At 41.3% G+C, this 22,731-nt stretch overlaps 2 protein-coding genes across 4 annotated transcripts in view; one reads left to right on the forward strand and one right to left on the reverse strand.

Annotated features, from left to right (window-relative positions):
• Positions 1-22,731, forward strand: part of FAM227B (family with sequence similarity 227 member B) — a 143,662-nt gene that overhangs the window by 24,423 nt on the left and 96,508 nt on the right. Inside the window, exons 7-10 of the mRNA XM_060259970.1 lie at positions 1,051-1,149; positions 3,693-3,794; positions 4,572-4,692; positions 6,652-6,786. Coding sequence (XP_060115953.1) covers positions 1,051-1,149; positions 3,693-3,794; positions 4,572-4,692; positions 6,652-6,786 — 457 coding nt within the window. The remainder of the gene's footprint in view (positions 1-1,050; positions 1,150-3,692; positions 3,795-4,571; positions 4,693-6,651; positions 6,787-22,731) is intronic.
• The window catches only part of FGF7 (fibroblast growth factor 7), a 58,549-nt gene continuing 52,356 nt past the window's right edge, over positions 16,539-22,731 (reverse strand). For all 3 annotated transcript variants that reach the window (XM_060260210.1, XM_060260211.1, XM_060260209.1), the window contains 2 exons: positions 18,172-18,275; positions 16,539-17,484 (listed from right to left, as the gene is read on the reverse strand). In XM_060260210.1, the coding sequence (XP_060116193.1) occupies positions 17,290-17,484; positions 18,172-18,275 (299 nt within the window). In that variant the 3' untranslated portion in view covers positions 16,539-17,289. The remainder of the gene's footprint in view (positions 17,485-18,171; positions 18,276-22,731) is intronic.

The following is a 22,731-nucleotide window of genomic DNA, read 5'->3' on the forward strand; positions in this document are numbered from 1 at the left end:
AAAAAGATGGTGTTTGAGTTTTAGACCATCCCCTCCCTGTTTCCCCATTACGGATTTTCCACTTATGTTTTTTGGATCTGTGGTTATAATGCTTGTCTGAGATAATAACTGCAAATTTGTAAGCGTTATGTAATTTATGGGCTCCCTTGTTTTCTGGAATTCACACACTTTGACAGTCAGGTTTATTTATTGTCGTAACTATTAATTTCCTGCCATTTGTGCAGGGCCAAGTAGTGTCAAGCACAACAAGACCTAGACTTCATTTCCTTGGGTGGGGGAGTGGGTAAGCCTGATGGTTTGTAGCCATTGCGTATGACTACGTGGGTTACTTTTTGTCTAAATAAGAGGCTTTCCTAGAGAATCCTGTGTCAGTTTTATACTTGTATAGAAATAATGTTCTAAAAGCCAAAAATTACTTAGGATGTTAAAAAAAAAATCCTCAGTGGAAGCTGGTACTGCAACGTTAACAATCAAAAGCACCTTTTAATCTAATTTAATAAGTATTACAATTACAGAGCATAAAACAATTGCTTGCTTTTTGAGAAAATGAGTATTGACCTAAGCAATTATGGGGGTCAGTTTTGGGGGAGGTGTTATATGAGGTTACAGCTGTGGAAGTGACTGTTCCTGTAGACCAGTATTATAGCTGTTAATGAAGTACAATATATCTTTCAGAGTTCAAGTTCAGACTGTGATAACGCCAAACAATTTTAAAACTAGCTATGATAACTGCCCCCCCCCCGCATAAACACAGGTTCATGAAAATAGTATTAACATAAATGAAGAATCCACATAGCATGTATAAGTATTACTGGAACCCCATTTCAAAATAGATTTCTATCTACTTCTAATCTAACAGCCACCTAAGTTGAAGCAGTAAATCAATGACCTGTGCTCCTTTGCCTATTAGAAACTTTGCTGAAGTTTATCGCCTTCGCTCTAGACTCATGTGACTAGATATAATAGAGGGCTGTGATCATGAAGACTGTATTGGAAACAAATGAAGTTCCAGTTCCTTATTTCATTATATATGTCTGTCTGTCTTAACAGGGACTTAATGTAAAAGTGCTGAAGAAATTGTTTCTCTCAGAAGCATCCATCGCACTTTTACAGGACTGCTTTTGGTGGTGGTTTCTTCAGAAATTCAAGGTATGAAGAGATTAAGTTTTATATTCTTTCTTGGGGTTGTTTAAAAATGAATGAATGTGGCTTTTAAAGGTTCTTTTTGTACAAGAAGAGTGAATCTTAGCTTGCTTAGGTGGACTTGAGTGCTAAAATAACTGAGGCCTGGAGAGGAAAGTACAAAGTTACTTCCCTTGTGTGGGGGAAGGAATAGCTAACACTAATTTATTGGCTCATTACAACACATTAGGAAGCTCATATCTGATTCCCAATCACCCTTGCATAATAGCTGGGCATTTCATTCATGGGTAGGGTTGCCAATTCCCAGGTGGAGGCAGGAGATCCCCTGGTTTGGAGGCCCTCCCCACACTTCAGGGTCATTAGAAAGTGGGGTGTGTGTGAGGGAAATGACTTCTGGGCACTCCATTATTTCCTATGGAGGCCATTTTCCATAGGGCATAATGGAGAATTGATCTGTGGGTATCTGGGGCTCTGGGGGGGGGCTGCTTTTTGAGATAAAGGCACCAAATTCTCAGCATAGCATCTGGTGCATCTCCTCAAAACACCCTCCAATTTTCAAAAATATTGGGCTGGGGGTCCAATTCTATGAGCCCCCAAAGAAGGTGCCCCTATCCTTCATTATTTCCAAATGGAGGGAAGACATTTAAAAGGTGTGCGGTCCCTTTAAATGTGTTGGCCAAAACTCACTTTGGAGCTCAGTTATGCTTGTCACACCCTTGCTTCTGGTTCTGCCCCAAGGTCTCCTGGCTCCATCCCCAAAGTCCCCAGATATTTCTTGAATTGGACCCAGCATGGGGCTCCAACTGGGAATGAAAACTGTTCTCTTGCTAGAATACTAATTTGCATTGCAATTGTTATCTTCCTTATTTTTTTCTTCATATGATGTGTTAACTTGACTGGTATGAGACAATAAAAAATGCTTTTGACGAGATGCTGAAAATATACTTAATCTATGGAAGTTCGAAAACAATAGAGTTAAGCACCAATTAATTCCAAGATGGCAAATTGATCATTTTAAAATAACAATTTGAAGTGGAATCTACTTTTCTAAACTCAGTTGAAAGGCCTAATTACTTCAATGTGTGCTTCTCATTGAGTAATATTTGGCAAAGTGCCATAGTGGTCCTGCAAGTTTGCAACTGTTCTCTTCTGAAGGTCTCTCCCCTTTAACAGGCCCACGCTTTGTGAGCATATCTTTTGGAAGCAGCGTTGCACTTAAGATGGTTCTGTTATAGCAGTGCAATTTCATCATGTGATCTTTATTTTATTTATTTATTGATTACTTCTGTCTTATATCCCGCCCTCTCCACAAGCGAACTCAGGGCGTCTGACAGTCAACTAAAAAAAATTACAATTGTAATTTAAAACAATAAAATAACAATTTAAAATATATTTTAAGGTGCTGTTCAACCTCAGTATAGGCGGGATCTTCTCTCTCCTGGCAAGGATCCTATATGATCGTAGTTCCTCAGCAGTGTAGGGTGGCAGTCCTCTCCCAGTTTAGATGTTGCGAACAACAAGCCTTTATTGGCATGAAGAGTTTAGATGTTAAAGGCCTGCTGAAACAATTCAGTTTTGTAGGCCCTGCAGAATTGAGAAAGATCTCGCAGGGCCCTTATGGCCTCTGGGAGGGCATTCCACATTTCTGGTGCTGCCACCGAGAAGACCCTAGCCCGTGTGGAACACAGTCTGGCCTCCCTTGGTCCGGGGATAGATAATAAATTTTGCGTCTCTGAATGCAGTGCTCTCTGGGGAACATATAGAGAAAGACGGTCCTGTAGATAGGCAGGCCCTCGACCATATAGGGCTCTCTCTCAAAGTTCTATTCATCATGTGATCTCTCTCTCAAATAAAGTTCTATTCGTTTAGTGTTTAAAAATGCTTTTGACTTTCAGTTGCCTACCACAGCAGCAGTAACAGCAAAGGCATGAGGTCAGGGAGAGGTGCAAAGTTCAACTAAAACTTTCGATTTTCTCTTTACCGATGTCCTGCTTTTGCCTGGTAACCTCCCTAGTTTGCAAGAGTACATTCTATGGTTGGTCCAAATGTTATTACAGATAAACGGTTTATTTGTTTATTTTAAATATTTACCTCCCTCCTTTCTCACACATCAGAGTGGGACCGAAGGCAGGTAACAGTGTGACAATAAAATCCAAGTGGGCCTTTTAGGCAAACACAGTACAGATAGGAGGGCTTGATGATTTCGCTCACCTTTCCTTGAAAAAAGTGTAGCAGTCTTGACACTTCAGTGAGTGATGCTGGGTTAATCCCAGATGCCCACTTCAACATCCTGCTTTGTCGGCGGTTTGGCCATGAGTCTTGACACTAATGCCCCAATAAGGAATTTGCCTCAGCTCCTGCTAATGCAACGAGGCTGTAAGTAACAAACCACAGGTTAAGAATAGGCCACAAGTCCTTTGGCTTGTGCCTCTGGCAAGCTTTCAAGACTTTTGAAAGAGCTTTTGTGCTTACTTGGAGTGTCAAACTGTGGTGGTTGTTCAATACATGAAACAGGAATTCTGACCATACCTTTTCCTGATTATTTCAAGCCTGATCAAGGAGAACAGGATCACCTTTTTGACAGAATATCAGACAGCTTTGTGGCACTTCTGTTGAGTACTCCCAATTACATAAAAGATCCTTTCTTTCAGGTAACAGTGCACATGATCTATACTTTGCAGTTACACACACTTTGCTCTTGCTCTAATTCTCCTTACCCAGTTCTCTGAGACGTGAACAGAGGAATGTAATTGCCCTGTGGCCCTTTATTGTGATCTACCACCTATCAAGTCCTTTCTCTGCCACCGTGTTTTGCCTTCTAACCCTTCTCCCGCCTCTCTTTGAGTGACTGCTGTGAGGACCCATGCCGGATCACTAAAGTACAGTTGGACACCCCCCTGCCCCACATATCATCACGCTTGTGTTTTCCTGTTCTGCTTCATTGGGATGCCATGGGGGGGCGGGGAGAAAGGGACAAGAAAATGCAACTGTGATTAAATCATACACAATACATTTTTTCCAGCTGCACATTATCATGGGAATACTTTTTCCCAGCATATATAGTTTGGACTTTGGGTTGTTTGATTACTGGAGCTGAGCTTACATCTTTTCTAGAGTGAATATACTGCTTTGGTCTTCCCATGGTTCATACTAGTTGATAGAATTTTCTAATTGCTAATTTCTGTTGCTAATTTACCTGACAGATTCACTTTGCACATGGCTTTGCAAGGCATTAAACTATTGTGCTTTCTGTGTACTTTGACAGAGATGGTACTCCCCCACCTCCTGCTGCCCCAACATAAAGATTCAAATGTATTTACATTTTCTGAGTTCATTGTTTATTGTATTTGCTTTTCATATGTAATTGCAGCAAACTTTTAACATGTCCTTTATGTTGCATAAATTAAGCTTAATCCATATCCCGGCAGATATATCCTGACTGCTTGTCGCAAGCCATCTACGTTACTTTTTGTGAAGCTTTCCCCAAATCTCGTTTTGGTGATGAGTTTAAAGATGAACTAATGGATTTAATTTTCCAGTGGATGAGAGGTACTGTGGTATACGTTTTTCCCCTGAAACCCTTGCTATTAAGATTTTTCAGAAACAGCCTTTTCCCCTGTATTTTCTCATCCATCCAACATTTGCTGTCTTTCCGTTAGGGCTGCCAATTCCCAGGTGGAGGCACCAGTTTGCAGGCCCTCCCCCTGCTTCAGGGTCATCAGAAAGCGGGGGGTGGGGGTGGGGGGGTGGGGAGGAAATGTCTGCTGGGCACTCCATTATTCCTTATGGAGACCGATTCCCATAGGGTACAATGGAAAATTGATCCATGGGTATCTGGGGCTCCGCGGGAGCTGGGTTGTTTGTTATTTTACATAGAGGCACCAAATTTGCAGCATAGCATCCAGTGTCTTTCCTCAAAACATCCTCCAAGTTTCAAAAAGATTGGACCAGGGGATCCAATTCAATTAGCCCCAAAAGAAGGTGTCCCCACCCTCCATTATTTCTACATGGAGGGAAGGCATTTAAAAGGTGCATGGTCCCTTTGAATGTGATGGCCACCTTGCTCCTGGCTCCACCCCTAAAGTCCCTAGATATTTCTTGAATTGAACCTGGCAACCCTACTTTCCATCTGGTATTCATTATAGTTTTCTCCTCTGCCCACCACCTAAGGAGCTTGAGGTTGCCTGTTTGGTTTTCCCCTCCTCCATTTTACACCAACAATCCTGAGAGGCAGGTCAGGTTGAGAGAGATTGACTGGCCCAAGGAGACCCAGAAAACTTTACTACAGAGAGGAAATTTAAACCCAGGTTAAAACTTTGCTGGTGTTCTGAACAATCAACACTGACTTTAATGGACCAAGGCTTTGGTTCAGTATAAAACAGCTTTGTGTGTACTCTGACCATTACACCACACACTGTTAAAGGAACACTTAAAGCCCTGAGGTGCATCCCTAGAGTGGTGGCAGACTGGTGATGTCAGCACCTTTTCCACTTTTGAGCTTATTCTTTGAGCAAACCGCCTCTCTTCTGCTTCCCTCAGGCAGTTTGGTGTAGTGGTTATGTGCACAGACGCTTGTGTGGGAGAAATGGGCTTGATTCCCCACTCCTCCACTTGCAGCTGTTGGAATGGCTTTGGGGTCTGCCATGGCTCTTGCAGAGCTGTCCTTGAAAGGGCAGCTTCTGGACAGAGCTCTCTCAGCTTTGTGGGGGAGGAAGGTAAAGGAAATTGTGGGGGAGGAAGGTAAAGGAAATTGTGAGACACTTTGAGATTTGAAATGGAAGGAGTGATATAAATCTAATTTCTTCTTCTTCTCCTCCTCCTCTTCCTTCCTCCTCCTGCTATTCCCTGCAAGAGTGGTTTCCAGAAGCTTGACTGTACCCAAGCTTTAAGGCAAGAGAGGCCACACCAAAGCTATCAGGGCATGGTGTACCCAAACAGGAGAAAAAAATTCTAAATAATAATACAGAGAATTTGTGATTACTATAATTCTTCCCTCCATAAGACATGTTTGCTACATTATTTTTTGCCTTCAGAGGAATGGTTAAAGCAATGTTGTTTCAGTGGGTTGTTAGCTTAAAATTAATATTGATTTTAATGGTGGTAGTGCTGAGTTTGTATCTTTGTTTTGTAAGGCTCTGCTGGTTTGTTTGTTTGCTAAATGCTTACGTAAGTTGATTTTTATTTAAATATGTGTATACTTGTTGCAAGTTTTGAGGATCTTACAATATCTAAACAAAAATGTTTTAAACAAAAACACAAAATTGGGTAAAGCCAATGAAATCAGGGCACCACAAAATATTCCTTTTTCAGAATAGCCACCAAAAACCTCCAGATGGAGACTGTTAGAAGGGCAGTAAGTTAAGAATACCTCCAGCTGCCTAACAAAGCAGTCCCTGCACTAAAAAAAATGGAAGGGGGGTGAGGTGAGGTGGGGTGGGGAGAGAGCATTGAAGAATTCAAAAGTTCTTGTCAGGGTTTTTAAATTCAACATTAGTTTCTGCTTTGCAGGTTTCAAACCACAGAAGTTTGCTTGGAAGAAATGGAAATTAGGGTGCTTGGAAAAGCCTAAGACACACACCACAAGAAGAGATTCCATTCGCCTGTCAGTGGTCAGCCTTTTACCTAAAGAAATGCCAAAGACTTGTAAGTACCAGATAAATGTGAGCTATCGGATGTTTTCTTCGTAAGCAGCCTGTGCGGAACTGGCCTGTTCTGTGTCAAGGGGCCTTGCCTTTTTTCTATTTCTGTATGCTGGATGTCTTAGGATGGGGGAAGGGTACACTATGCCTGCTTTGCCTTGGCTTTGTTCTGTCCGTTGTAACAATCACAAGTATCCATTTCTACCCTGCAGAAGGGAGTGAAGCCTTTGTTTCAAGGAAGCCTTATCTCTTCTCAGAGACAGCTCAAACCACTAAATGTGCAATGAACTAAAGGTGTTGGTGGGAACCAGTTTGTACTGTGCTGCTCGGGCGTTTTGCACTGTAGTTTTGGTGGGCTGCATAATGGCCCTAGATAAGGTATAAAGGACTGACCACCCCAAAGGTGAGCCAGTTCTGACACAGACGTGTATCACTACTGTTTCTGTCTATCAATTAAGCCAGCTTCCTGACTACGCTGGAGGCCTTCTTTAATTTGAGATAGTCCCAGAGCTGACACTCTGGCCTGCAGGCCCTACCCCGTCCTGTCTTCCTAGGTGTTTCTCCACACCTGGAGGAGCTTTTCTTTTACTCTCAGGGTAGCCCACCACCACCACTTGATCGTTGTAGGGATTTCCCACTGGGAGGATCATAGAATCATGGAGTTGGAAGGGGTCATACAGGCCATCTAGTCCCCTGCTCCGTGCAGGATCAGCCTAGAGCAAGGGTGGCCAGACTTGCTTAATCCAATGTATGAGCCACATAGAATAAACTTCAGATGTTTGAAGGCAGGCAGGCAGGAAAATACATGGGGAGGGAGATGTGGAAAGAAAGCAACTTTAAATGCATTCTCCAAGCCACCAGCTGCAAGTGAGGGGGAGCGCCCCACTTCCCTCAGTAGCTGATTCCACTGCTGAACAACTCTTACTATAAAAAACTTTTTTCCTAATATCTAGCTGCTACCTTCCCACCCTTAATTTAAACCCAGTATTGCAAATCCTCTCCTCTGCTGCCAACATGAACAGCTCTCTGCCCTCCTCTTCACCACTTCAAATACTTACAGAACACAATCAAATACTTTAGAAAGGATGGCTGTGATTACTAAGAGCCAGCATGGGTTTCTCAAGAACAAGTCAAGTCAGACTAACCTGATCTCTTTTTTTTTTGAGAAAGTGACTACCTTGCTGGATCAGGGGAATGCTGTAGATTATAGTTTATCTTGGTTTCAGTAAGGCTTTTGATAAAGTTCCACATACTATTCTTGTTGACAAGTACGTAAAATGTGGTTTGGATCTTGTTACCATTAGGTGGATGTGTAACTGGTTCACAGGTCGTATCCAAAGAGTGCTTGTGAATGGTTCCTCATCTTCTTGGAGAGGAGTGACAAGTGGAGTGCCTCAAGGATCTGTCCTGGGACCTCTTTTGTTCAACATCTTTATAAATGATTTGGATGAAGGAATAGAGGGAATGCTTATTAAATTTGCCAATGATACTAAATTGGGATGGGTTGCAAATACAGTAGAAGATAGAAACAGGATACAGAATGACCTTGACAGGATGGAAAACTGCGCTAAAACCAATAAAATTAATTTTAACAGGGATTTCCTACCTGCATTTAGATAGGAAAAATGCAATGCATGGTTATAGGATGGGAGATTGTCTTAGCAGTAGCATGTGTGGATTGTCTTAGCAGCAGTATGTGCAAAAAGGATCTAGGGATGTTAGTGGATCATACACTGAATATGAGTCAACAGTGTGATGCGGTGACTAAAAAGGCAAATGCAATTTTGGGCTGTATCAACAGAAGTATAGTATCCAGATCACGTGAAGTGATGGTATCCCTTTACGCTGCTCTGGTAAGACCTCACCTGGAGTATTGTGTTCCATTTTGGGCACCACATTTTAAGAAGGATATAGACAAGCTGGAACAGGTCCAGAGGAGGGCGACAAAGATGGTGAGGGGTCTGGAGACCACGTCCTATGACAAAAGGTTGAAGGAACTGGGGATGTTTAGCCTGGAGAGGAGGCGGCTGAGAGGTGATATGATCATCATCTTCAAGTACTTGAAGGGCTGTCATATAGAGGAGGGTGTGGAATTGTTTTCTGTGGCCCTCGAAAGTAGGACCAGAACCAATGGGTTGAAATGAAATCAAGAGGGTTTCCATCTCAATATTAGGAAGACTGTTAGAGTGCTTTGTCAGTGGAACAGGCTTCCTCGGGAGGTGGTGGGCTCTCCTTCCTTGGAGGTTTTTAAACAGAGGCTAGATGGCCATCTGACAGCAAGGAAGATCCTATGATTTTAGGGGGAGGTATTCGTGAGTTTCCTGCATTGTGCAGGGGGTTGGACTAGATGACCCTGGAGGTCCCTTCCAACTCTATGATTCTGTGTTCCCTCTCAACCTCCTCCTCTCCAGACTGAAGTGAGGCTTCCAGAACTGCATACAATACAACAGGCACCATGCATACAATACAACAGGCACCAACAGGCACCATGTATGGAGCACAGGTCCATCAGTGGCTATTAGCCACAGTGTATGTGTGTATATAACATTTTTTGCCACTGTGTGACACAGAGTGTTGGACTTGATGGGCCGTTGGCCTGATCCAACATGGCTTCTCTTATGTTCTTATGTTCTTATGCCTGACCCATGCAGTGTACAGCAGGACTGTGACATCTTGAGATGTGGATGTTATGCCTCTATAGATACATCCCAAAATCACATCAGCCCTTTTTTGTCACTGCATCACACCTGCTCATATTTAACTTATGGTCCACCCTTACCCAAGACCTTGTTCACAAACACTGCTACCCAGAAGTGTATCCTCCATCTTGTATGCATTTGCTCATTTTTGTTACCCAGACATAGAACTTATCCTTGTTAAATTGGATCTTATTCACATCTGCCCACTTTTCTAGTGTGTTCAGATCTCATTGAATTCTATATCTTCTGGTGTGTTTGCTGCTCCTCCCAATTTGGCCAGGACTCTGAACTTCCCAATTGTGAGTCTCTATATCGCCTATTTCTTCCTACAGCCCACTGCAGTTATGTTGGCAGTGTTAAACTTTTAAAGACTGTGTCAAAGTGATTTAATTGTATTTATACCAAAGTGTTATCAATTTCATATACATAGTGTAAATATATAATTTGATATCTGAAGAATCTTTGTGGAAAAGCTAATACTGTGAATGAATACTTGCCTGTGGTCATGACGAGAAAGCAAAACTGCCTTAATTTATTCAGCAAGGGGTTGCCCTTGAAGATTGTTGAGAGATTCATGTGATACTCAACATGTTAATCCCATTCTCAGTGATAAGTAGTTCCATATCTGAATTGGCTTCCTGTTGTCCCTCTTGTACAGTTCAGGGTGCTAGTTTTTAATCTTCAAAGCTGTATATAGTTCGAATCTCCTGTCCTTTAGAGATGTCAGCTGTCCCATGCCTTTGTCTTGATCCAGCTCCAAAATGGGATTTAGTATTGCCTTGTGCACTCCTCCCCCCTCCCCCTTCACACAATTAGATTCCATTCCATACTTCCTGGTTCTTGGCAAACTATGGTTTGCATTTTTTATGGTTTGCCTGAAAAACAGGATTGGAAACCACAGTCACTGTGGTTTTGTGGTACAGTGTATCTGAACTGAGCTATTGTGATTTCTTAAATCCACAAGTACCCACATCGATATGCCAAGTTGGATAAAGAAAATGTGCAGAATGATGTTCTGTGGAATATCCTCTCCTGGATGCTTGCCTGTGTCTCTTTCTGAGCTCTTCCTTTTTAGTGCAAGATTTTTCTGATTACAAGCTATACACTTCTTGCATACAGTATGGAAATTTGTGATGTCTTTGGAACTGATACCTAGATTGTCATCAGCTTTTGAGCATTTACATGCAAGAATCTCTAAAAATTAATAAAAACACTCTATTCTAGGTCATAAATCTGGTTTACATACATGTCTGGTAATGGAGTTTAATAAATAGTATTCTGGCCGCTAGTTCTGCCGGTGGATGAACAGCCAATCAAATCTTGTAAGACAAAAAACACCTAACTGGGTTGCAGTGAATGCATTCCATAGCTGCTTGTTTCCATAACACTTAAGAATGCCTTTACTTAGGTGGTAGCCCATATGTTTGCTGGATAGTACACTTCTGGAAGTCTGTACTCAGAGCACAGCAAAACGGCAAACATTGCTTCAGAGATCAACTATCCAGATATTTCCCCCCAGGCATCAGGTGGAAATCATTGCCATCAATGTTTGGAGTAAATACATCCTAGTTTGAAAGATCTGGGCTCTGGAATGAAATATCTTGTGAAAAACTGAAGCATTTTCTTCATTATGACCTTAGTTCTTCATTCAGAAAGTTGAATCAAAATGTTTATTTACACATTTTTATTCTAGGAATTTTGACCATTTGTTTTTATTTCACCCCATTCTCTACCTGGGAAATTCTTAATGAAGGGTTTTATGGATTCTCACGTGTTATCCCGTGTCTTGTTTTCTTCATAGTAATATGCCCCAAAATCTTCAACATTAACATTTTGAGCAGACAGTTCATGCAATAGAATAAACTGGCAGTAGATAGTTAATATCTACCTTCCAAACAAAATTGGAGACAATCTCCCTTTTTAGGACTGGAATGCAAGCTGTTACAGAATTTCAGTTCTTGGAATGCTTCATGGTTTACAGGCTAGCTACCTTCAGCCAGTCTATTATTAGATTTTTTTCAAGGATGGAGGTTTTAATGCTTGTTTTTCTCAGGAATATTTGTTGCAATATGTATTTTCTGCAATTCTTTGGTCTTAGTGTTGAGTGTTTTCAGAAACGCTGGAAGTGCTTAATCAGACTTGGGTGTTTTGTGTAACTTTTTGAAAATGCATGTTCCAGAGTTTTTAAAGGTGTTGGTTTATTCTGACAAGAGGTCTTCCTAAGCAGCATTACTACACAGCTATGTGTAGTATCATAGCACATGTGTGTTGAAATGTACTAAAAGATAAACCTGCACTATAAAATTAACAGAATGAAACAGAGCATTACTAATTCTGTATAGGAAGCATAGCAAGGAGCCCCGTGGCGTAGAGTGGTAAAGCTGCAGTACTGCAGTCTGAGCTCTCTGCTCATGACCTGAGTTCAATCCCAGTGGAAGCTGGGTTCAGGTAGCCGACTCAAGGTTGACTAAGCCTTCCATCCTTCCAAGGTTGGTAAAATGAGTACCCAGCTTGCTGGGGGGGGAAATGTAGGTGACTGGGGAAGGCAGTGGCAAACTATCCCTTAAAAAGTCTGCCGTGAAAACATTGTGATGCAACGTCACCCCAGAGTCAGAAACGACTGGTGCTTGCACAGGGGACTACCTTTAGCTTTTATAGGAAGCATAAATGTATAGCTTTATCATAGTTAAATATGTTTATTGCTCCCGTGTAGAAAGGATGGATGTGCATATATGTGCATGATGAAAAAATATTGATCCCAAACAAACTCAAATGTCAAGGTTTGCAGTTGCAGGAAATGAATTGTATTTGATAGGTTGAAACACCAAATAAATGTGACAGTTTTGAACAACACCTGTTTGTTTTCATGGGGCTTGCCCTGGAAATGTGTTTGGATGATATGCTTATAAATTACATTCACATGTAACAGATTTAATTTACCCTTACAAAAAAAAGTAGCTGGAAAGATACTGGGGTTTTTTGTGGGGGGAGGGGAGAATGGGCAAAGGATTCAGTATATTTTCCCCCACCTCTGCTTCTTTGGTTTCAAATACTTTTGTGACCAGCTTTCTACCATGTTGCACTCATGTCTGGATTAACTCTTAAATCCTGTTAAAGCCAGTGAGCTTTGAAGAACGCAGCTAAGTACTCTATTCCTGTCGATGTTATTAGAACTTAGACGTGCCTAATTTTCACACATACTTTTGTCAGCTTACTTATCCGTAGTAGCGTACTTTCAGAGCGTGTCAAGACAGAAACCCTCAGCCGGTGCAAGTTGCAGTAGTTTTCTTTGATTAGTACTGATTTATTCTAGTAATATAATAAATGTGTCACAGCTGTGTATATAGTCTGAACACTTAATTACAAACAGTAGTTTGGAGGGCTACACGGTAGCTGACACTGATAATCATAAATAGCGAATTGACAATCTTATGTAAGTGGAATATTCAGTGCAAAGTTTTCTGCACAGGAAAAGGAGAAGGGAGCACTGGAGACCGTAGGACACAATCTAGCCAAAACTTAGTACTTGGAAGTTGGTTGCTTTTCAAAGGGAGCATCTGGCTGTCTCCCAGTAAATCGGTGGGATGCATCCAACCATCTGCTTTCATGGAGCTGGACTTTCTCACTTCCACGTCTGGTTGGGACCTGTGGAGCTTGACATTTTGTTTCTGGGGGGTCAGCGGAGTCCGAGTACTAGCATGGCAGCCAAATAGGGAGAGGGAATTGGAAATTGCCACCACTGCCCTCCTTCGCAGATTACATTATCTTGGAGGAACTGCATGGTTGGATATGCCCTGCTGGATTTTAGCTCAGCTTTGACTGCATCATGCCTGCACTTTTGCATTCAGTTTCCTCTAAGCAGTGCTTGGTAGCCTGAACTTGGGGAAAAGCAGAGAGACAGTTTCAAAGGACCCTTCGAAAGTGTTTCGAAAGGTGTTTTTTTTTTCTCTCAATAGCAATAAAAGTGAAAGCTGGAAAAGTAGTTTGCATACTCCATTTGTTTCCAGTGACAGATGCCTCAATGAAGGTTTCCCCTGAGATTTAATCAGAAAGGTCAGGGTTTTTGCTGCTTTTTCAAGGTCTCTAGAAGAAGGAGTCCCATCTTAGGGAGTTAATGGAATAGGCAATATATATCCAACCTGGCTTTTCTCCAGTATGTGTGCCTGTTCTCATTCTGCGGGTTAAACTATCTCCCTCTTCCCCAGTATTTTCTTCCAGTCTTAGGGACCTGCTGCATGCCAAGCAGAGGCTCTTTAATTGATCCATGGCCCCTCAGCCTCACGCACCTCACAGGGTGTCTGTTGTGGGGGAGGAGATTGTGAGCTGCTCTGAGACTCTGCGATTTGGAGTGGAGGGCGGGATATAAATCCAATAACTTCTTCTTCTTCTTTCATAGAATGGTTTTTGAGACCTCAAGGATGCCTCCAGGAAGTTCTTGCTGAGATAGTGCTTTATTTGGACTTCCTTTGGGAATCAGTGCTAGAGAACTATGAGTAGAACTAGACCAAGTGGTAGATATGGGGCTTTGGTTGGAAATGGGGGCATCATATCTAGTCCTCTTTTTTTCCTGAAATGTGATGTCATCATACTGCAAGTCCCCCCCTCCCTTTATCATTCACTAGCAGCTACATGCCACATGGAATGGTGCTTTTTTGGTAGATATTGCGGGAGAGGGGGAAGCAGGACTAGAAATGGTTGTAGCTTTTGGCAGTGTCCTTGTATGTGCTGTAACATTGAATTTTGGCTTATGAAAAATGTTGATGGATAACCCTGATAACCCTGAAGCGGGAGGAGGGCCTCCAAACCGTGGGGGGGGGGGCGTTCCCTGCCTCCAACTAGGGATTGGCAACCCTAACATGGAATGTCTTAGTGTGGCTTCATCAGATGCTCATTAAATGTGCTTTCCTAGTGTTGTATGTTTTAAAGGAAACAAAAGGTATTGTTGTTTCTAAAGTGTGTGTATTCATTTCCCCAACAGAAGGCTCTGAAAGCAAAATGAATTTGTAAAATATTAGGTGACAAAATTTGACTCTCTGTAGATAATTTCTAATCCTAGCATAATGCTTCCTAGCAGGTCTTCTGCGTATTTCTTAAAAGAAGAGAGTTGAAGCGAAACCAAAAGTGGTCAGATCAAATTGCAGCAAGACACTGGGCCCTAGGGTGATTTCCACATGATGTGTTTATGTGGTTTCCATGTTTGCTGGTGTGACTGCTGATTCAGCACAGCAGCAATGGGCTTTCCAGATGGCAGGTTTCCCCTGCAGCTTCTCTGCTACAGCCCTCCAGCAGCAGGCATTCCCCCCTCCCCTAAGCCACTGTTATAGTGTTATATCAATATAATATTATAACAATCTGTGTATCAGATTCTGTGAATTCCCAGCCTATTTGGTTGCAGAACTTATGCCTGTTCCCTTATATCTCAGCAATGGAAAAGGCTAGAGACTAGGAATGCAGAGAATACTACATGGATTGTGATGGTGTTATATCTGTACAACAATATTCAGTTGCTGATTCTTCTCCCAAGCTCCTTGGTGTCAGGAAGAGAAAACAGATGCCAAGATGAAAATATCAGGCAAAATGGTTGCCACTGGATGAGAAAATCTGAACTTTCCTCCTCAAATGGCAACCATCCAGGTTTGGCTTCAGTAATTCCCAAAACTTTGCAGCACAGCATGACTAAAGGTTGAAGAAGAAAAGTTGGGGAAATCATGAAAAGTGCATCAGTACACCACAGTGCTGTGGATAAGCAGGAAAAAATACATATCTTCCCTACAGTATGTGATCTGGGGCAGATAACCCATGTGGAAATTGCCAGGATATCTTCTTGTGCCTTCGACTAAAACACTGCACTGCACCTATGCAGCTTCCAGAGCAGCATATGTGGAACGCTGTTATAGGGTTGCCAAGTCTTACCTTGGCTTTGGTGGGGGGATCATTCTCATGTGTGCAAAGTATGTGTGGTATGATGATGTCACCTGGAAGTGACATAATCTTTCTGGGAGTGTCACACCAGGGACGCTCTAGGATTTGGGTAAAAACTCTGTGGTACTATAGAATCCTAGAGCGTCCCCAGAGTGATGTGCCCAGTGTGAGGACATCACTTCTGAGTGGTTTCATTGTGCTGGGCACATTGTGTAACGCTAAAGCTCTGGGGGCAGGGGGATCCCCCTGGCAGCCTGCTCTTTGTTGGCGGGTTGAGGCCCCCCAAACAGGGGGATCCCCTGCCCCCAGCGGGAGCTTGGCAGCTCTACCCTATTACCAAAGCAACATTAGCACCCATTATCTGTTGGAATGGGAAGATAAAGCAGGGGAATTGAATCTGGCCTTCTGCCCTCCCCGAACAGCTGAAGGACATGATAGCTAGTTTTTCTACCATGACTCCAACACAAGCAACTCTCACATCTGGATTGGGCGAGAGTTTGTCTTTTCACTTGACTGAGAATATATGTATGCCAAAGTTTTTCTTCAGGTGTTGATGACCACAAACTATGCTGGGGCAAGAGCACATAACCTGGATTAACTGGTATCAGCGTAGCCATCCTAGGCCAGTTCGTCTGAACCACAATGAAATATCTGCTGCGACTCTGGGAATGCTATCAGATTGAAGTGGAAAGGAGAAAATGGCATTAGATATTTTACATTTGTAGGTTGCTCCATCAGAGAGACTCCCATTGTACAAATTGCTGCAGGCTGTCATTTTTGTCTGCTGTCCAGCACACATTGGCAAGAGTGTTGTGTACTAGACTTTATGTCTGGTCATAGAAGGGGGGGAGGCGGCCACTGAGCCAGACCGTTTTGTTGTTCCTTTAGAATCAAAAGCATATGAAACAAATGCAGCTTAATAAGGTTTTTTTTTTATAAATAACATCAATTTAAATAACTTAAAACAATAACGTTCATCTATAACTTAAAATAAAGTTTAATGCTGTAACAACAGAAAAAGCATGAATAACGGTGTGGGGGGGTGGAAATCAGAAGCCATTATGCCCTAACAGGAATTATATAAAAAGATAGGCTATGTTACATTTTTTAAAAACCGTATGATGTTGTCTGAATGTTTTACTTCGTCGTTATATAAAAGGATATTTTGAGGAAAGTGAGATGAAGTACATTTCCCTTATTAATATTATTTTATATACACTATTTTGCAACATCTTTCATCAGAGCAGCATTAGGTATTTGAGCTAATACATGTGAACGTTTTGCAATGGTGCAACCTCTATCTTCCACACTAGCTTTATTGTCTGAATACCACAGTGATCCAATGTTCTCTTTTTGTTTTTCAAACACACACTTTTTCCTGGGTAGTACTTAATACTGCTCAGCCTCTACAAAGAGTACCAACAATAATCTGCAGAATCATCCCAGCAGCCTTCAAGACCAAATGTATTTTACACAAACATTTTTCATCTGCTTTATTATTATTATTATAGCAGCCATGTTTAATTAAGCAGATAGGTTTATTTTAAATAAAAAAATATTGTCAGATAATCAAGTCATGACTTAAACGCTTAATTAAAGAGTAAATTTAACTTAAGAATCCGCAATGCTACTCTTATACTAACATAAGGATTGTACAACTCTTTACAATTTTTTACAACTTTTAGTTACTAAAATCTGATTTTGTGTATATTTTCAATTTTTTTTTCTTAAAAGGCAGTCTCTTAGAAATAAACATAAATGCGCAAGTCCAGCTTGTTCAGTGTTTCAGTAGTATTCCAGCTTCTCCATCTTGCACGTTCAAACCGTCCCCTTTTTAAAAATGAAAACATTTTTGCTGGAACTGGTTCTCCACAGGCAATGCATGATTAGGATACTGCAAATGGAAGAAAATGAGAAGATACGTCTTCCTTACTTGTTTTTGAACCTCTTTTAGGAGCACCGTTCTGTTTCAATGCAATATACATCTCCTTCCCTTTCTGTGTCCAATTTGCTGAAGCGTATGTATTGTAATGGTTTTCTTCAATCAGTTCTATGAAATTGCAGTCCTCATTGCACACTTTCTGTTGAAAAGAAAAAAAAGAGCAGTGACAGCTGGAACTAAGATGGACCCTGGACTATATGAGAAGATTGTGTGTCACAGAACAAAATTATTTGTTCTTTGAAATAGTGTATTTGAACTGCATCTCTTAATGTAATAGCTATTTTTGCAAATCTTGTCCTTTAAAGGGGAATGAGTTTTATTGCAGAAGAATTTCCATTTAGTTCAGTACATTCTAGATTTCACATCTCATGTTATGCAGCTTAAGCAAGGCCAAAATCTTTTTGCACAGTCCCCTGGAGAATTCTGCACCATAGGGTTTTGGTTGTTAACATAATGGTAATCTGCTGTAATCTACAAACAGGTTTCTACATCCAGCTGTGCTAGCTATATGCTATATGTAAATAAACAAATTGTTGGGGATGGAAAATGTGACGAAGACTGCACTCAACAGCAAGTTAAATGCAGGAACTTAAGGGTAGGCAACCTTTTTGACCCACGTGCCAAAACAAAAACGCAGTGTCTATTTGTGAAGATGTTGAGGTGCTGGCAAACAAAAGTGAGGGGAAGGTGCGAGAAACAGTACTTGGCTAGACATCTGCAGATGCATCTGCACTGATGGGAAGCTTGATGTGACAAAGCTGTTTTTCAAAGCAAATAAATACGTTAGTCCTCTACATTCAAGCTAAGCAATTAATTGTGCTAGTACCTTTCCGTAGAGTTTCCCAGACTTGTTCATGGCCAGAAAGTATTCACTTGCCACTCCCTTGATTGCCACTATTCCAACTGCCACTGTTCTTATTTCAAGAATAGCTGCAAAGAATAACCGTGAAATCTTTAGTGTCTCAATTCTGCTGCTGACATAACAACACAAGGTTATTCAATCATCGTAATAGTTCTGTAGTGCTTTTTAGAAGAATTAATCTAGTTTTGAGCACGTGTGTTTAAAAAATTTTGACATCACCACAGTCATGACTAGTTCCTTGGTTATTAAAATGAGGGGCAAAAGTTTTACTTTATAGTTTCAGTGAGAAAGGCAGACTATATTGTAAATAATAAAAAAGACAACCAGTGAACAGTGCAGCAGGATGAGGATTGTAGAGTTAAAGAACAATGCAAACAACAAACTAACACAGAGTCTGCTATAAACAATATCAAAAATGGATCATAAGGTAAAGCTAATATATAAAAGCAGGTGATGCCTGCAGTTGCAGTGGAATAGAATCCTGTTTCACTATAAAAGCCCTGCCTGTGCTGTTTTTTATACTAAAGTTTTAGTCTCATTAAAAATGCCCCCATGAACATGACAGATATATACATTCTGCAGAATGACAGACGTCTAGGGGCATTTCTGAACTCCTCAGACAGATCATTCCATAAGATGAGAGGCATCACTAAGAATGCACATGAAAGTGGTACATATGAGATATGCATTATTTTCATTAACATTTTTGAAGTATGGCTTGCATTAAATTGCCCCTTTAGTGTATGTGAATTATGCCTATCTCTGGTATATGACCACACAGACTTTTCATGCTAGCAGTCAGAGGTACATTTACAAACACTCAATTTTCTGTGCCATAAAGCTAATTGTGTAATTTTGTTAGATTTTTTGTTCCGCTGGAATGAATATGCATGGGTTTTCACGTTAGTGCCACCTCCTTGCCAAGAACTTGCAAATGATGAAAAACATAGTGATTACAGGAAGATGAAGTATCTGTCTGACCTTTATGGTCTCTGAAAGCTCATAAGCACTGAAAATATAATATAGCCGTATCTCAGAGAGACAAGTGAAATGTACTATTGGAACATATGAAGCTGCCTTCTACTGAATCAGACCCTCGGTCCACAAAGTCAGTATTGTCTACTCAGACTGGCAGTGGCTGTCCAGGGTCTCAAGCTGACGTTTTGCACGCCTATTTGCCTGGACCCTTTTTAGTTGGAGATGCCAGGGATTGAACCTGGGACCTTCTCCTTACCAAGCAGATGCTCTACCACTGAGCTACCATCCCTACTATTCTGTTTTTGGATGTGTTTAACCCATACAGTTTTTGGAAGCAATCATATTCTCCCCCCCCCACGACCCCCAACTGATGTAGAATGCTTCCTGATCTAGCAAGGGAGAGCAGAAAACCCTCTTGAATTGGGCCTATAAGCATAAAATGATGGTCTGGCGTGTGGGGGAGAGAAAAGCATCTGCAACGTCTGTGCTTCTTGCTGGATTCAGGCCATGTATGTTGGCTTGTGTTGTCACCTATTGATGGCTGAGGCAATGGGGTTTGCTGGCTGTCCACTTTACCAGAAGGGAGAAATCCTTCTTCCATCTCCTCTTCAAAAGGTGCCCTCTATAAAAGTAGTTGCATGCAGTGTTGGTCTTTTTTCAGATGCTATTGACCTAGATGGCCCAGGTTAGCCTGATCTCATTCGATCTCAGAAGCTAAGCAGAGTTAGCCCTGGTTGGTATTTGGATGAGAGATCACCAAGGGAATCCAGGACTGCTATGTAGAGGCAGGTAATGGCAAACCACCTCTGTTTGTCTCTTGCCTCGAACTCCCTAGGGTGTTGCCATAACTTGACAGCACTTTCTGCCACTTAGATTTTCTGGAAATAATAATTTGATTTCAGTGATGTTCAAGTCTGGTGACACCTTCTACTAATACAGACCTACACAGCTACCCACTTTAAGCTGTCTTGATTTCAATGAGTTTTTCTGGCTTTAATTAGTTGGTTAAATTACTATATTAACCATGATGTTTCAGAAATTGTAACATGTGCTTGTAAAGCAGTTCATTCCTTTAAAGGCCTAGATAGTTCTAAGAAAAATCCTGGAAAATGTGAATGCGTATGTGTGTAAATTAAGAAAGTGATGATAAGCTTAGGTCATTTGTTGAGACATCCTAGTAAACATAAGACATGATTGCATCACAAAGCGTGTTTTGCTTATTTACTAAACTGCTTTTTAGGGTAATTGATGGATGCAAGAATGAAATTTGATAATTGGTTTGGTTGTCTTCAAGAATAATCTGACATTTACCCAATTATCATAAAATTTTATACACTTCTAGTGAACGTCCACTGACAGAGCAATTCTAAGCAGGGTTACACCCTTGTAAGTCTATTGGCATCAATTAACTCGGAAAAGCATAACTCTGTTTAGGATTTTTACCATAATACATAGTTACATGTTATAGTTTTTCAGCCCTGACCCATGTCTGGTGAAATCAGCTCCCTATGGAGATCCAGGCCCTACCTGAGCTATTGCCATTTTGTAGGGCCTGCAAGACTGAGCTGTTCCGCCGGGCTTATGGCTGAGGCAGTGGGCGTCCCATTATTCCATCAGTTGGCCTCCCTTGTGGTGACATTGTGCCCTATTGCAGTGCTACTACTGTTGCCATCAGTTAATCTGGGCCTATAACTGTTCACCTTGTATGATGTGCCCTTCCTGCCAGTGGTGCATTTTAATTTACTGTTTTACTGTTGTTACTTGTTTAATTTTAATGTAGTGCTTTAATTCTGATCTGTAGGTTTTTATTGTTATTATTGTGTGTTGTGATCCGCCCTGAGCCCGTTTATGGGAAAGGGTGGAATATAAGCCTACCAAATAAGATAAAATAAAATACATGTTTGTCTCTAAAAAACTGTGCATTGAGTTCCCTGCATCCAAAGAAGCTGGCTTTAGAGTCTTTCAAATACTATTGTAAATTGCTTTTGAAACTGAGTAGAGTTTCCAGTGATATAGCTTAGTTGAATGGGGGGGGGGAGGAGGTTGATTCAAAGAGGGGGGGAATCCCACGCATATTTGAAGCTCTTGGGTGGTTTTCATTAGACCCTGACGATAGATTACCATCTGGGTACCATTCAGATACACGTTGAAATTTTGAGGTTCATCTTAAAATGCAGTTTTAGATGGTAAGAACTGGGTTAAGCAGAAGCTTTTGTAAGGCATGCCTAATTGTTTGACTTGATCACCGATTTCATTTTTTCCCAATATGGTTTTCATTTATAACTATGGTTAAAAATGTGCCTGCACATGTGGCCTTGATTTCAGTATCTTAACAAAAATCTAAGTATAGCAAAGCAGTCTTATGTGCAAATATCGTTTAAGATCATAAGTTAACTCTCTCACAAATTATTATGGCCCTAATGTGACATCTTTGTTGTTTGTATTTGAAGCTTCTCCTGATGCATTTAGCTTGGTTTGCATTTTGAACCACCATGTGCTGTTATGGAAACTGTTTAAATATATGCGTTGGTTGTTCATTTTAAATTGTTCCGAGCATTATCGGTCCACTACGCGTGGCTACACATATGTAAACAATAACCTGAATAGAAGAGTTCCAGGGACAGCCAGTTACAAGGTCTATTTCCTTGCAACAAATGACCACGGTCAACTTCTTTGTGTCTGAATAATAGAAGCCAGCCGACTCATGAGGCTCACAATCTCTGTGTGTGCATTCTCCCCCAGTAGGTTTCATAGGCTACATCACACTCTTTTGTCACTCTCTCTCTCTGGTTATCCAGTGTTCAAAGCAGGAGAACAAAGGGATGGTTTTGTTTCCGTTTAGGTCAGACTCAGTTTAGCCTGAGCAGCATACCATCTTGTAGTATGTAACTGCCGTGTAAACCGTTTGCTAACCATCTTGAACTACGTTTGCTAACCATCTTGAACTAGGTGTTCAATCTGTGAAACCATTAGTGAGCGAAATCAGTTATAATAACCATGGAATTACCATACATGAAGTCAGTGATGCTGGGCAAGTTCACTGCAGCCTATTTCTGTCTTCTAGCTTTGTCCATCCAGAGCTAATTGTGGAGCTAGGCAGGCAGGCATTTGGAGAGAGAACTTTGGAGGACGTCAGTTGTTGGAGGAAAAAGCATCTGTCTCTCCGAGTACCTGCCTTTTTCTGCATTGTCTGTCTCCCAAAAGCCCAGCTTCATAAACAGCTCTGTCATGGACAAAAAGAGACGAAATGGGACCCAAGCTATTTCCCTCTAGTCTTTCCTAGAGGTAGCTGCATCGTCTTCTTCCAAGAGAGAATCCAGCAGAGCCTGTTTCTGGCTAGTCTTGCCCAGACCAGAGTGAGTATGAAAGACCCACTCTCATCATGGTATGTTTTATGCCAATTGCAAAAGAAATGGGATGGTTTTAGGCAGGGCTTTTTTTCTGGAAAAGGAGGTGTGGGAACTCTCAAGAGGAAAATGAAGGAGAAACACATGGGTGCCCCTCATGAACTTTTAAACATTTTTTGAGAATTTTGTTTCCACAAAC

Source organism: Heteronotia binoei, chromosome 19 (genome assembly GCF_032191835.1).
Source record: "Heteronotia binoei isolate CCM8104 ecotype False Entrance Well chromosome 19, APGP_CSIRO_Hbin_v1, whole genome shotgun sequence".
NCBI lineage: Eukaryota > Metazoa > Chordata > Lepidosauria > Squamata > Gekkonidae > Heteronotia > Heteronotia binoei.